This window comes from Pelmatolapia mariae, linkage group LG16_19, assembly GCF_036321145.2.
Source record: "Pelmatolapia mariae isolate MD_Pm_ZW linkage group LG16_19, Pm_UMD_F_2, whole genome shotgun sequence".
In the NCBI taxonomy this organism is placed as follows: domain Eukaryota; kingdom Metazoa; phylum Chordata; class Actinopteri; order Cichliformes; family Cichlidae; genus Pelmatolapia; species Pelmatolapia mariae.
Genome location: NC_086241.1, coordinates 61,842,237 through 61,857,786, shown reverse-complemented (window position 1 = coordinate 61,857,786; position 15,550 = coordinate 61,842,237). Strand labels below are relative to the sequence as shown.

The window sequence follows — 15,550 nt, the reverse complement described above, 5'->3', positions numbered from 1 at the left end:
TAGATTTATCTGTCAGGAAAAAAAGAGTTCTGAGAACAAGAACAGCGTCCAGGAAAAAGGCATTGATTTAGGCACTGGTGTTACTACAGTTGTCAAAACAAGACTAGTTTCTTCAGCTAAAAAATGAATCACACCCAAGCTTTAGGCTTGTTTGGGGTTCCACCCTTGTCTCCGTGCATTGAAAGCTATCAATTTAGCATCTATTCCCTGACTGGATGATCTTTTCATTTTGCATTAAATTTGTTGCAGCTTCTTAGAAATTAAGTTCCTTTAAAATTACTAAATTAAAACTGCAGTGAAACATGTGAATTATACGCCTAACCTAGCACGGATGTTGCTACCTGAAGCCGAGTATCACACTGTTTACCTGCTCATCTCAAAGAGGAAGCGATCAGCCCGGGCCATCCTCTCCAGCTCATGTTTGTGCTCCTCCAACAGGTCGATATCACTTTTCTCTGGGACAAACTTCAAAAGCTAGAAAGACAACAAGAATCCAAAAGTTCACGCAGAAGACTGTTGGCAGCATTTTAAATGACAGAATCGGGTCTGTTTGAATGCCGTGCAGCAACAATATTTAACAATAGTTTGTAGCTTTGTGTCTTGTGTACAGAGATTTCACAGGCTGCTCTTAATCTAATCATGAAATTAGCAACTGTAGATAATCTGCAAATTCTTCTTTATTTTACATTTAGACACATTATTGTTAAACTCCATGCAGTGAACAACATCTCATTTTTTTACTTCTACTCTTTGCAAAATGTTTCACCTTGTTATTTTACTTAACATAATGCACCAATCCCAAATTAATATATCATTAAGATTGACTAACTATTGCATTCTGCTTTTATTTACTTTTTTTTTTACATTGCCTCAGACTCCTTTGAGGCTTGATTATCATCAATAATTACATTTTCTTTCCATAATAAAGCAAGTATAGGGACATTGTTTTGACCCAACCAGTCTCAAAAAACCTGAAAAGCTTATTTTCACTGGACCATACCTGCTCCAGCATATCTTTAGCAAGCTCTTCTCTCTCATCCATCTCCAGGATTGCCCTCTTGATTTCTTCATTGCTCATTTTTAATCTGAAGAGTAAAAAAAAATCTTTATTACAGTAAAAGAACTACTAGTGGACTATACTCATTGCTCATAATACCAGCCTGGACCAGTGACAAACCCCGGGAACACTGCCAGCTGTTTTCAGTGCATCTGATCACTGAGCCGGGTTGCAATCAATAACAGCATTGTTAGTCTGTGCAGCAAACCCTTATTGACCAACTGCTGACCCCATTTGGGTCTAGTCTGTAGCCCAGGGTCATTTGCTATTGACACGAAAAGGAGTTCAGGGACCACGCTGATGTTTTGTCAGACACACAAAGAGCTCAGAAAGCATATGTATTGATCTGTAGAGAGGGTAGAGCTTAAATTCTCAAAAGGGCTTCGGACCAGCGCTATTAGGAGACAGACAAATAGGAGCCATATTGCCAAGTGGATCTTAAACGATGACAATTGATTCAGGTTCAGATGCAGAGGGATTCAAAAGCCCTTGGGTGGGGGACTAGGGTTGAATAAATGCGAGTTAATATAATGTAAGCAACTCAATGTAGAGTCTGCTTGTAGCTGAATGTGTAATAATAGACCGAATTTTCACAGTAGAAATCAGAACATTACTTTCCAAGATGTTACTTGAGCTATATAATGCTTTCAGACAAAGATGTATGGATTGAGTTACACTCACAGATGGCCTAGGTGTCCATTAAAAACACATTTCTGGCTCTAGATGCATGAAGCCATCATCCCAGGCAGCTCCCACACAGAGTTAGTGCTCTAACCCCTGACCTAATGTTACTTATTTATCAGTGGCCTGCGCTGAGGCCATTTCTTCAGCACTATAAAACTAATTAGCAGATAATTACTGTGGCTGAGTGAGCTCCAACCACTGCAAATACAACAAAGCAAAAAAAAAAAAAAAATAAATAAAAACAACAAACATGCTGCAAGTAGTCCAGAAAAAAAAAAGCTGGGAAACTCTTGGAAATAGTCATGTTGGACGTAAGCTGAAGGAATTAGCTGGAAAAGATAGGTTTCCGGAGAAGATCTGAATATGATTAGATTAAAAAGGCCTAAGTGAAAAGGTCCTGTTAGAGTTACACTAGGCATGAATCTAGAAATCAGGACTAAAAAGCTACCGGTTTAATGACCTAAGTGAACCAGGCTTAAGAGTGTTCCAGGTCTGACAAATAACCTGAGGCTATACGTTTCACTTGTTTATAATATTTAAAATATTTTTTTATAAAATTATTGCTTAATTTAATGAGGAGGTATCCAATATAACACTGTCACCATAGGCAAAAATATTCCTACATTTACTTCTCAACTATCAGGAAATAAGCCTGCACACTTCAAAATAAAACCAATAATCTCTCCAGACAGTAGTGGAGACTGGATGTAATAAAAGCATGAAAGACCTTCTCAAGCTCGTTAAAATAAATAAAGAAATAAAAGCCGTCTCATTGAAGAGAATAATCAAATATTAAGCCAACATTCTTCATATGAGATTTGCATGCTGAGAAGAGTCCGGTGTCAGCGATACATGTATACGTGGGAGGACAAACCTATCATACATGGTATATAGAAGGGAAGGAAAAACCTTTAGCTTTGAAATAACCTGATCTATAATTTCAATTCAAGAGAAAAATGAAAAATAAAGCCAGACTTTTTTAGCATAACAGTTACAATTTGTTACACATTTACAGAAGACTCACATGTATGTCATATGTTAGTGTAATCTGCGTTACTCAAAAGGCAGCTTTGCAAGTTGCAGCGCATCAGGATCTCACAGCAGATGCTAATCAGCTGTTTACTGATGATGCGATACACTATGATTAATCATTCAAGCCGGAGCACCTTACTTTGAAAGCAGGATGACACAATTCTGTGCACGTCTGCCATCAATGACTGACAGCTCTTTGACCTTCCGCGTGCTGACGTATATGTCATCCATCGAGCCAGTCTCTTTCTGCAGAAAGACAGAAAAACAGATTACGTTTTGCTCGCATAAAATGCAAAGCGTGCACACTGTAACGTCTTTTCCTCGCATCTGCATGACATCTTTAACTGGTTGAGAGACGACCCCTTCTGAGCGTTTAACAATGTGATAATTTAGAACAGATTCACGAAACGCTGCTTTAAACCACCAAAGCCAGTTTTGTTGCAGTTGTTTAATCATTTATCAAACTCAGACTAAAAGGCTGCACTCTGGCCAAACACTTTAGTCATTCCCCCGAACTGTTTTTGCAGTTTTCTGAGGTCATAACGAACATCTCATTAAACATTATAAACTCCTTGACTCAGGATGGGAAGGGGCATGAAAACATGTGACACAAGCTGTGGAAAAAAAATTAATAATAATAAACTCTACAGCAGGTCTTGGGCAAGGACATTTTTTTGGTGAGTCACCATTGCAAATTCGATGCAGGCAAACCTATAAACTTTGCAGAGCAACAGGAAACATGGCTGATAGCTTGATGCAAGCCAGTCAGATATTTCTGTAAGCTCTGCACAAATGTAGTATTAAAATGCACCAGGGGAAAGAACACATGTCTGAGAGGACTGCATGTTAAACGCATTCTATTTATGGTCCGATCTGCTTTCCTCCCTGCCAGAAAACGTTCTTCCTGAGGTCGTTGAGTATGACATTTGTAAAACAGATGTGGCTTGTAAAGAAAGTGTCGTTTTTCCATGCCCGTGCTGACCCAAGGTGCCTGGCAGCCGACTGAGGTTGGCACTGGGTTAGGGGGACAACTCCCATTCACTGAAAACTGCCAAAGCCCTCTCTGCCGAAGCAATGAAAGATATTGTGCCAACTTAACCAAGTGTAACTGAAGACTTTATCTTTTCTAACAGCTATGAAGTAACAGTGATGGAAATGTGGCGTTTACAATTGCATATTCAGGCTTTTTCCTGCTGAGATTATAATGAATAATTAAAGAAATTAAAGATGATTATTGTAATTATGGTAATCAACACAATAACAAACAGGCAAGATAAGGAGTAATAAGGCAGTGATGATTGGGATTAATGTGGACCCTTTAATCATTTGTATTGGCACCATTATATTATCCAGTGATGAAAATCATATCTTTAACACTGGAGAATTATTAACCTTAGTTTAAAGCAGTGGAAAATAATCTGATTTATGAAGCGTGTATGACAGAAGATAGTTTGCTGGAAGTTTTCTGCACTTCTAGAGAGATGCCAGGATAAACCTGAGAACAACTGGCTTCAAATTTAAAAAAAAAAAGAAAAAAAAAAAAGACTGCACTTTTAGCTAATTTTTCTGAGGATTTTTCTTTTTTCCAAATTCTCCACTGTGCTCACCGGTTAATGTTGTTGCTAAATTTGGTTTTACTCCACTCACCAAGACTCTTTTGGTGAAGAAAGCTTTGGCTGGAAATGGTGCTAACGAGGGCAGTGAGATTGAACGGAAACTGCAAAACCATGGGTCATAAAACCAAAACAATTACCTTAAAGAAACGGTAAGCCTGTTTCAGCAAAAACAAAACACAAAAACAATAGGTTTTTATACTAGGTGACCACTTTGGTGCCTAAACTGACCAAACAGAGAATGGAAAAAAAGTAATTAAGATAAGATCTCGAATGGCACACAAACTTGTGTTTCCTGGTTAAAAGTCATTTATCTGATTTGGACCAACACCATGCCCTCTGCATCTTTATACTGCCTTTGTAGCACTAGAGCCTAGAATTAAGGTGAAAAACAAAGCCAACACAAAAAACGGCAGTTCCTCTAGTGGCCACTAGTGGCCGCTAGCTCCCACGGTGTGTCAATCTGTAAAAACTTGCATGTTAAACCATTTAAGTTTACAGCAAACATAAACATGCGTACACAGCTTGGTAAAAAAAAAAGTTCATAAAAACTTTACAGTGCCTAATTTCTTTTCTTTTTTTAATAACTTCTCCACCTGGATACTGGCTGCTTTGTTAGAGTGGTATATGCCCACACAGGTAATGGATGCTTGTAGCTGTCTTGCTACACTATGTTTGTGAAGTTGGTGCCTTCTAGATAATTACTAATACAAATATCTAGGAATTAATATGAGTTGTAGGATGTGCAATTGTATGGACCATACAGCAGTTCTGGTTGGTTTTAATGTTTCCTTAGTCTGTTAGCAAAATTAGCAGATATGTGGGTCTGTCTATTGCAAACAAGCTAGCTCGCATTTGCTGCTAACATATTATTCCACTGTCATCTAAATATAGTAACTTCTGGCTCCAAAAAGCCAGCATGGTGGTAATGGAAATGCTAATCTTACAGCTTCAAAATGTCCCCAAAGCCAAAAGGTGATATCACTATGGCCACATCCATCTTTGATATACAGTCTATGGTTTTTACATATCAACTCCACACAATGCTAGAGAGATATTTGATTTGACTGATGTTTTTGTTGTAACATATTTAGGTATAATAATGTTGAGAAAAGTTCAGGGCTGCAATGCATACGTTCTGTCGTTAAGCTATGAGAATGCTTTGGCATTAGGAAACTGCACAGGATAATTTTATGTCATAACTTTTACACTGTATGACTTATCATTAATGTTTAAAATCTTGATGCTAAGGTATACCGATCAAAGTTCATACATTCAAACCCATTCATTACACTATTCTAGCTGGCTGGCTGGCTGCTTCTTTGTTGCAGAAGAGAAGATAACGGAGAAATAAAGATGGCTGAGAAGCTAGAGAATTTAAACTCACCTGTTTGAAGGATTGGTTAGTGAGCAGGTCCTGCCCAGGCAGTCGAAGAGTGCAGAGAGACACAAAAAAATTGAAAACACATGCAAAGATTAGCACATCAAGCAGAAAAAAGGTGGTGGCTAGAGCAAAGAAATATAACTACGCACACTACAAGCTGAAGCCGGGAAGCCCTCTGTGAGAAAAATCATCTACCGTCCGAGTCATCAGGGGCTCATGAATCTAAACCTCTCTGTACTGCATAAATTTGGTTTCTGTCTTCTCAAAGAGGTCGTGATTGTTATAATGAATTCTTTTGATTGCATCTACATCTGCCCTGACGTGGAAAAACACAACCATGAAAAATGACTGCAGTAACTAATCCTACCGAGGGCAAATGTAAACAAAAGCCCATTTTTAAAGAAGGAGGACCAGTGACAAGCTTAAAATAAGTAATTATGCCATGAATAAACACTGCAATACTGTCCAGCTGAATCAAATCTAGCCAAATGGAATCGAGTTGTCAAAGCCAGGAAGATGTTGGGTTTTATGTGGCTACGTCCATAGAGATCTGAATTTAACCATTGGCCTGTGCCAATAAAAACCTGCTCTGTATAAATAAATACCCACAGTAAATCACTGTCAGAGACAACCTCAAGTGACCCATTCCTCTTTAATAAAAGCCTGCAAAGAGAGGATGGGCTTAAGGCTGTCAGAAGGCTTTTAAGCGACACTGTAAAATACATTACAAAGGAATTCAACAATGTTAATGCTTCAAAAGAGACTTTGCATTGAGCCAACTAATTAGAGCAAATTAACATTCCACTTAAACATATTTAAATCTGTGTAATATATCAGTTTGTGTAATTGCACCCAATATTACCACATGACAAGTGGTGTGCAATTAGTTTGTGGCACAGAGGGGTGTAATTGCGCCGCACTGTATGGTGTTGCCACCAAGACAATTATCCTATTAGTTAGTGCCATGATTTAGTGAATGCCCTCTTTATTTTAGCTTTGGTAAAAAGTTTCCTGTATCGTGACTCCTCGTGACTTGAGCGGTTTCCTCCGTGTCGCCCTGATTCATGAGCCCATGAAGAACCAGTCAAGGTCTCACACAAATGCTCTGCAGACACTAGTGCAAAGCAGCAGCTCTGTGGCATCTCTACAATAAGGCATTCAGCAGTGAACAGCTGCTCATGTTAGCCCGGAGCTGGACCTTGGCACTCTCAAGAGTTCCTCTTTACACAACCCACCCTTTAGCCCGTCACACACACTTTCACTAATACACACAGTTCAAGAATCTAGGCCAATATGGTTCTCCACACACACAAAACAATCGCTGATACGCACACACTCTCACACTCACTTCCAAGTCATAAAACTACAAGCCACTTCCAAACAAATTCAAACCTGCTGTCTCTGATATGCTGAAAACATCTTCTCTATGTCCTTCAGGTCGAGGATCTTGAAAGCTCTCAGATCATCGATGTCGCTCCAGATGGTGCCATTGATCATGTTCTAAAAACAGGGTGGAGTGACATAAGAGGTTCATGCGTATAAACTGATTCATTCACAATTGCTCATTTTAAAACTGTTGCAGTTCAAATAATGAGCTCAGCACATGTACAAACAATCCCTGCGTGCCAAATGTTCAGGCTTCAGACTGCTCTAAACACTCCACATCAGAATGTTTTTTTCATCCTCTCCTCTGTGGGATGTCACAGAGTGGGGACATCCTTACATGGTTTCTGAGGCAGACAGCTTTGGCTGTGAGCACAGAAGCTGAATGAAGTGGTAGATGGGACCTAGAAGATGATGAACTGAAGGTGAACTGAACTGAAGATGCAGTGTTACATAAAAAAGGACAAAAGAAAACCTCTGAGACCAAAAAAGCAAATGTAGAAGTGCAAAAAATTACATCTCCACAAAGCAGATATGCAGGTTACCAGAACGCTAATGTTGAGGCTTCAAAATGAGACTCCATCTTTCCATCATTTATATACAGTCTATGCTCAGAAGAGTCCAAAAATCATAATGTAGACAGAAAAAGCACAATAGGTCCACTTTAACTGCTGATTTGTGTTTTATTATACTTCGTATTTATTTACTTTTTGCTACTACAGAGTAGTAGAAGTAGTACTAGAAGTACTACAGAGGAAAATGTTCGAATTTTGACTACATTTTTACTACATTGACATATATATATATATATATATATATATATATGTCACAAATTAATGGCCCGGGGTGTTCACCTTTTATACACAAACAATAGTTCAACGCTTTATGTTAATGGCTTCCATGACCCCCACCCAACAGTTTAACAACGCAAAGTTTTCCATGCTCACTCACCTCTCCTAGTTTGGCCCAGTTGAAGGACTTCAAAGGATGTGAAGGCTGAGGGATGGACTTGGAGCGCATGCTGCTCATCGAGTTAAACGATGAGGGAATGGGAGGAGGCGGGGCTCCAAAAATAGGTGGGGCTCCTGGTGGAGGAGGTGGTGCCCCAGGTGGAGGAGGTGGAGGTGGGGGAGGCGGGCAACTGAATGGTAGAGGAGGTGGGGGTGGAGGAAAGCCGCATGTCATAGGTAGTGGAGGTGGAGGCATAGGGCCGCCAGGAGGAGGAGGGGGAGGTGGGAAGGATACATTTCCGCCCTGCTGGAGATCAAATGAAAGATCAGTTACTAAATAAACCGTAAAAAAGTGATTACAAATTACTTTAAATTGATGAATAAATTAAACATAAATATTAGCAGCTCACAGCGAAGTCATTGATGCGCGACGACAGGTCCAGCACTTGTTCCCGGGCCGAGCGCAGCTCCACACCTTCACGCTGTAGCTTATCCTTCATCTTGTTCAAAGTCTTCATCATGTCCTCTTTTTCCTGCGTTTTGGTCTCACACTCCCGCTCTTTCCGCTCCAGTTTAGCTAGCAGCTCTGCATGCTCTAAAATCAAACAGTGGTGGAGCCCAGTGTTAGCAGATTTGGATAACAGTGAATACAGGCCAGAAGAAAGATAAAACCATGATGGGTTCTGGTAAACTTTAACTTTACCTTTTCTGAATTTCTCTGCTTGTTCTCGCCATTGTTTCACCTCGTTTTCATTGACCAACCTGTGAGGCAGACAGACAAAAATAAGCACAGAGAAAGTGGACACTGGTCTGCAAAGAATTCTTGCATATAAGAGGAAACTTCAGTCCAAACATGTCAATACAGGACATTTGAGAAACCCATTGATCAGGGTTACTTCTGCTTTACTTCATCTTTGCGAGAGGGATTGAGATTTATTTCATGCATTGACCGGTTTGTTGCGGTTTCCTCTTTTAAGCATCGTTATACAGCATTAGTGCTCAAATAAAACCTGTCAGTTATCTGTTATGAGTTCTAACTCCTGGTTCTTGGCTCAGATTGAGGTTAAAGTTATGTTTAGTTTTAAAAGTAAGGTTAAAGGAGGTAAGGAATGCGCATTGCCGATTATTATTATGTAAACAAAAAACACAAATATGAGATATAAGTGTAAGTTAATAAATATATTGTATTTAGTGGGATTTTTTTTAAATTGTAGGAGAAATATTGGAAAGTGAAACCTTGAGCTCCACTGGTAGCTTTGGCTAGAGTTGAGAGAAAAACATGTTGCAACATCACTACTCACAGAAAAGCTGTGCTTAACAAGGAGCCTTCTTGAAAAAAGTCAATAAATAAATCCTAAATACATAAAACATTAAATAATCAATGCACCAAACATAGGATTGTAATAATAAATAATATAATTAAAAACATAATTAAATTTTAAAAGAAGAATTTTTGCATTAATTGCTGTGTTTTGATTTATTTGCGTGAATTTATCAATTTACCCATTTAAATTTTGTTTTTTGTTGTTTTTTTAAACTTAGCTTGTTAAATAATACATTAAGAAAATAGATGTAACTATGATTATATTAAAATACAATAGTTACAATAAATAAAAATTTGCTTTCATTTATTTTTCATTATTTTTTATAATCTATTCAACAATTAAATTTTTATTTATTTAGATATTCAAATCATGGCGAAACACAAAAATAAATAAAATATAAATGTAAATACTTATTTAAAACAAAAACCAAAAAAAACCCCCCCAAAAACAGGTAAAGATTTAGATTGTACATATAAATTGTAATTTATTCATATATTTATTTATTTGGTTTTCATGGTTTTGGAAGTTTTGGATAGTTTTGGCACTTTTGGTCCTCCATAGCCTGGCTGCCACAGAGGACAGTAATACCACTGTGATGATGGTTCACACTTAAAGGCATCAATTCACACCAGGAAAGCAAACTTGGCATTAGTCAATTTCGGGGCCTTTAAAGTGGTCGTGTTTGTGAAGTTGATTACAGAATCAATGCTGCTCTAATTATAGTTGAAACAATGTTAAAAGGATCCAACTGATTAAAACAAAAAGACACAATCAGTTTTTGTTGACTGGTCAAATAAACATTTTTGCATGGCTGTGGAAAAATGTGATTTGTACAAGAGCATTAATTCTGGGGTCGGGCACACGTGTAAGTATTCAGAGCCGTCGTCATAGTGACCACAGATGATGAATGACTTTGTCTCCCGGCTGTTTTAACAGTTGTTTTAACGTGCGCTCCACCATCTGAGCGAACACGGCACGAGTCGTACGTTTTTACCCGTTAACTGTCAGGACCTCCTGCGTGCAGCCGATCCGGTAAGGAAATCGCAGCTTATGCACGCTTTTTCCAGGCAACATTTATTCTAAGAGAGTTTATGGAAACACAAGACGAGGCTGGCAGCAAATGTAAAGTGAGGGGAAGGTTTCAACCACTCTGATGCATCTTCAATGGACAGCAATGGGCATCCAGGCTCAGATGCAGCATCCAAGTTTGCATTCTGATCGCTACTGGAAAGAATTCTGCTCAAGCGTGCTGACTGCACTAACAACAGTGGGTGAATACTTCACCAAGCTACATGTTTTATGGTGCTTTCACCACAAAGACTAAACACATTCATCTGTTATGGTAAGCTTGCTTTTAAAAATAACAAAAATGAGGAGAACTGAAGAGAAGAATGACAGCACCAAGTTACGGCAAAGACAGAGCTCTGAATTCAGTCTATGTGCACTTGTCATGTACCGAGACCCTGACTTAGCAATGACCATTTGGCTGTGCAAACCTTCTCCTTCCAAGGCATAATGCTTCCCCTCTTGTCTGCCTCGCTGCACCTGAACATGGCTGACTTGGCCCAACAGCCCTCCTAATGCGATTAGAACAATTTCCTTTTGATCTCTGGCTTCCACTTCCATGCCAGTTCACACACATAGCAAGGCTTCCTCCGATTCAGTCCAAGACCCCCTGCTGCCACCTTCACATCACCTCAGCTTCCTGTAAAATTACATTCCCTGCTCCCTTTTACCACGTGCTCCTCTGCAATAGCCTGAAAAACCCTGTGGTTTATTGTATATGTTCCTCTGTACTAAAGCACCATATTCCAGTGTTTATCTCTCCCAATCTTTGATATAGAAGAAACACATGATGTCAGGGCTTTGATCTCTGTTGCTAGTGATGCTGATTAAATGCATTAACCACAAGATTTTCTCAGAAAGTTGGAGTGTTTACAGTACTGGGGGATGAGGAGAAGCTTTTGAAAGAGGCATTGAGTGGTTGATTGACTTGAATCATCACTTGCAGCATTCATTCCCAACTTTTTTCCCAAGTGGGCATGGGGTACAAGCAGCCCTGGCAGGGTATCAATCAAGATCCTGTCATATAAATACATTACTATAGTAAAAAGCTTCATTAGCGATCATGTGTCCACTGTTGATCAATGAGAGATTTCACTCACATGCGAATGATGTTCTTTACATTGAAGTTGTCCAGAGGTGAGATATCGGGGTCCTCTCCCTTGTCGTCCTGCATGACGATCTGCTGGAGGATCCGGTCTAAGAGCTGCCAGTGCTGCAGGGTGCCACCACTACGCTTATCTGTTTGTTTGTTTGGGGGTGGAGGGGGGGTGTTCATGAATGAAAAGCTCAATGAGCTCAATATAAAAAGATGAACACTGAAGCAAAGTATAGCCTAGAAATACTTGATGTTTTTTCTCCCCAGGTAAATGTGACTACTCACAGGGCATCTGCAGGCAGTGTTGCAGGATGGAGAGGAGGTGTGGGTAGGAATCTGTGTGGCTCAGCTTCTTCTTGATCAGCTCAAACATGGCACCGGCACTTTTAGTATCTACATGGGTCTGTTGAGTAAACAAAAGGAATCGGTACCACACAGCTGTTTAATTACCTACAATCTAAGAGGAACACACTAATGTCAAACCGGGGAAAACTCGGTTTGACTCACCATATCAAATCTTTTGGCCAGCTCAGAGTCGTCCTCGTTTCGCACCATCTCAAAGAAATCCAAATGCCTAAACAGAGAGATAAAAAAAATGTTCCTTCATTTGATCCCAAACTTCTGTATTTATTTAATTACCTTTAGAATTTTATTACCTGTTAATAATAATTACTGGGGGGGGGGGGGGGGGGGGGGGGGTGATTAAAAGGGGACAATGCATTTCTTTGTACAGTTTCACACTTAAAGAGGGCTTACTCTCCTCATTTCCAGCTTCTTATTTCTATTCATAGAGTGTACTAGGGTAGCATGATTCACTATATCTGATTTGGTCTTGATTTGATCTCCCGTCTATTATCTTAATCAAGCATATAAACATATAAACCCTGTTTGAGACAACAGTACCGCAGTGATACTCCATTTTAGGAAAATCAAATGAAAAGGGTGGGATGTTTTATTATTTTTAAAAAAACATCAAGGATTTAAATTTCCACTTCTTCATCAGTGACTCACCTATCCAAAGTGGCGTTTTCATGCTCTCTGAGCTTTTCGATGACTGGCTGTATGCCCAACATCAAGAACTCGTACCTTAGATGGAGGCGAAACTCCAGGTTGTCCTGAACATAAAGGATCAAACAACAAGAGAGGACACGAAGCTGTAATAAATCCATATGTCATATTTAATGGGACATCAGATACCTCATAATCTAAAAAGTGTTGCATGTACCTTGGTATGCAGCATTTTAGCATAATTACAAAAAGAAGACTTTGATTCCAAAACCCACTGCTATCTCTAAATTTCTCTAACAGGTTCTGTCTTTTATTTTTGTTTATTCAGTACAAAATCTTTAACTAAAAAGTCAACAGTTCTTAGAGGAAAACACCATCTATGTTGTTCATGATGATCCACAAACAAAAGCCATGCCACTCCATCCATAGCCAAAGCATGGCTGCACTTTAGCGCATATTTCACTCAATTTATCTTTAAGCTCAGAAAGAAACAAACTTTATTATTTGTGAACCATAAGAAACAAGCAGCCTCCCCTGATGCTTTAGTGACTGACTATTCTTACAAGTATTTAAGAAATCTCTTTAAACTCATTAAGTTTTGTATACTGTTGTTTAGAGTGTGTTTAACAGGCATGTGGCTTTGAATGCAGACCTCTCCAGCCCCAGCGTTGAGCACGGCATTAATGAAAGACATGATGGCGGTCTTTAAGTTGACCTCGTCTCTGTAGCGACCTGTACTTTTGTCCAGCTCATTCAGCAGCGTCTGGAAGATCAGAGGAGACAGTAAAGTTAGTCAGCAAGTGCGTTTGATCGAGAAAAAAAAAGAAGAAGAAATTAATTGGGACAGTAACTTCAATCTATATTAATTTTAACAGGCAAGCAGCACAGGTTCTCAGTTCTTGCCCCCTTCTTTGCCTCTTAAACTGACCTTTGGCACTCTTTAGTATCTTAATCATAACTCAAAGAAACATTAAAAGCCCTCGTAAGTTTGAATCACTCAGCTCCTGTGGTGTTAGCTTAGCCAAGGTGGCATGATTTACCGCACACCCCAGGGGATGTATGAGATGTGGTTTGTTGATTCAGTCCTACTAGTCACTAAAGCACTACACATACCGTGACCTCCATAACTTAAGATGTCCTCACCTGCCTTTAATAACGCATGTGTGTTGACGTAACCCAAGGCCAGCCGTCTGAGGCACCGAAGCACAATTCTCCAACTTATCAAAATGACCGCAGCTTGATTTATTTTAGCATTACCCAGAAATATTTGTCTGCTTTTACCCATAATCTATGTCTGCCTCACACTGTCAGCAAAGGCTCCTCAAGCCTGAATGTGCCACGTGACATGCCCCTGCATTAACCTCAGATACTTCCAAAAAAAAAAAAAAAAAAAAAAAAAAAAGCTTCTCTCACCTGGAAGCGAGTCCTCTCAGCAGCATATTTCTGGTAATGTGCCATGGCTTGAAGCACCTTCTTGTGTCCATCTGGCACCAGGCACACCGCCCCAAGAATCTCCAGTACTGCCACTTTGGTCTTGATGTTCTCTGTCCGGAGGCTCTGTGAGATGGTATTGATGCTCTGCGGGTGGGCCAGGACATGCGCGCGGCCCTGCGAGTTGTTCATCAGTGCCTTGATGCACCCGATGACGGAGGTGTGGACGCGGCTCTCCGACGTCTCGTAGTCCATGCTGCGCAGGAAGTTGAGGAGGCAGGTGAGGCCGTCCAACTCGATGAAACGCGTAACAAACCTAATGGAGGAAAGGAGGAAAAGCGCAGGGTAAAGACTGAGCCAGTGTGCTAGTTTACAACCAACGCACAATATAAAGACAAAGGTTCTTACTGAAACTGCATCCTAACCCATATTTAAACAACACAGTGAAATTCGTGCTTCCATAGTTCCCCGAGATACACTGGGCCTTTCTCCTCCAGACCCCTTCCCATGTCTTCTCTCCTGCAGTTTGTGTTTTTGCCTTCTGTTTGTTAATCACAGTTTTCCTGTGCTCCTCTTTTCTCTCTTCTCTTTCACAGCAAACTCAAGTGCTGCTCACAGGGGATCACATCTTTTGTTTTTCTTCTCCCTCTAGTGTAGCCATAGAATATAAAACTCTGTTAGAAGCCAGTAGTGGTGAACTGGCACTGGACAAATATAATGAAAGTGAAAGTGTTTGTGCCTCTGTGCTCACAGATGGATGAAAAAAGTTGGGGATTCACTATGGACATCAATCTTTTTGGACTTCCCTTTTTCATTTATCTCATTTGAAGGGGAAAAAAATCCTCAATTTTGACACTTCTCTCCTGCTGACCATCAAGTGGCTGAACTAATTAGAGAGCAGTGAGCTATTGACCTCTGTGGATGAGAAGCAGACTGGTTGAGTGGCAGGCAGGACATGTAAACAGTGAGGGATGTCACATCCAGCGAGCACAGTGGGGGCTGGACTGCAAATGACCTTCCCACTCGCTAAGATTCCTGATAGGCCTCATAAATTACTTCAAACAAACAAGGGATTGTAAGGAGAAAAGAAAGGGGAGAGGAAGAGGAAAGAAGCATGGAGTCAAGAAGACAAAGGGACAGAGAGGAAAGAGAGCGAGAGTCTGACAAGAGGGTGCTGAGAGCTGAGATTTATTACCATTCATTGTAGCAAATACATTGTTTTGACGCTTTTAGAAGTATGCAGATCATTCCCCTCCTACTGCTGTCTTGGCACAAAGAAATGTGAAAAAATATAATGCAGAAAAATCTATTTATTATCCTTTATGACGAGGCCAGAGCTCTTCCTCTGCTCACACATGATTAATCCCAGATTTCCAGCAGATGCACTCACACAAACTCAACCTGGCACGTCCAGTAAATCTCTTAAAGAGATATCATCCTCTGATCTCCAGCAGGCTCATGCAGTATGCACGCATGCATACAGTCAGCCTTTCTTGGCAATGCATTCAGAACACTCATGCAA

At 40.0% G+C, this 15,550-nt stretch overlaps 1 protein-coding gene across 9 annotated transcripts in view; it reads right to left on the bottom strand.

Moving 5' to 3' along the window:
• Positions 1–15,550, bottom strand: part of daam2 (dishevelled associated activator of morphogenesis 2) — a 115,471-nt gene that overhangs the window by 19,617 nt on the left and 80,304 nt on the right. For 3 of the 9 annotated variants that reach the window (XM_063496891.1, XM_063496892.1, XM_063496893.1), the window contains exons 6-20: positions 14,011–14,344; positions 13,250–13,360; positions 12,601–12,704; positions 12,097–12,163; positions 11,875–11,992; positions 11,594–11,732; positions 9,340–9,363; positions 8,807–8,865; positions 8,514–8,698; positions 8,105–8,410; positions 7,163–7,270; positions 5,774–5,803; positions 2,913–3,019; positions 1,001–1,085; positions 368–474 (exon numbers count right to left, since the gene is read on the bottom strand). In XM_063496891.1, coding sequence (XP_063352961.1) covers positions 368–474; positions 1,001–1,085; positions 2,913–3,019; positions 5,774–5,803; positions 7,163–7,270; positions 8,105–8,410; positions 8,514–8,698; positions 8,807–8,865; positions 9,340–9,363; positions 11,594–11,732; positions 11,875–11,992; positions 12,097–12,163; positions 12,601–12,704; positions 13,250–13,360; positions 14,011–14,344 — 1,884 coding nt within the window. The remainder of the gene's footprint in view (positions 1–367; positions 475–1,000; positions 1,086–2,912; positions 3,020–5,773; positions 5,804–7,162; positions 7,271–8,104; positions 8,411–8,513; positions 8,699–8,806; positions 8,866–9,339; positions 9,364–11,593; positions 11,733–11,874; positions 11,993–12,096; positions 12,164–12,600; positions 12,705–13,249; positions 13,361–14,010; positions 14,345–15,550) is intronic. The other 6 variants (XM_063496894.1, XM_063496897.1, XM_063496895.1 and 3 more) reach the window with 6 other exon arrangements.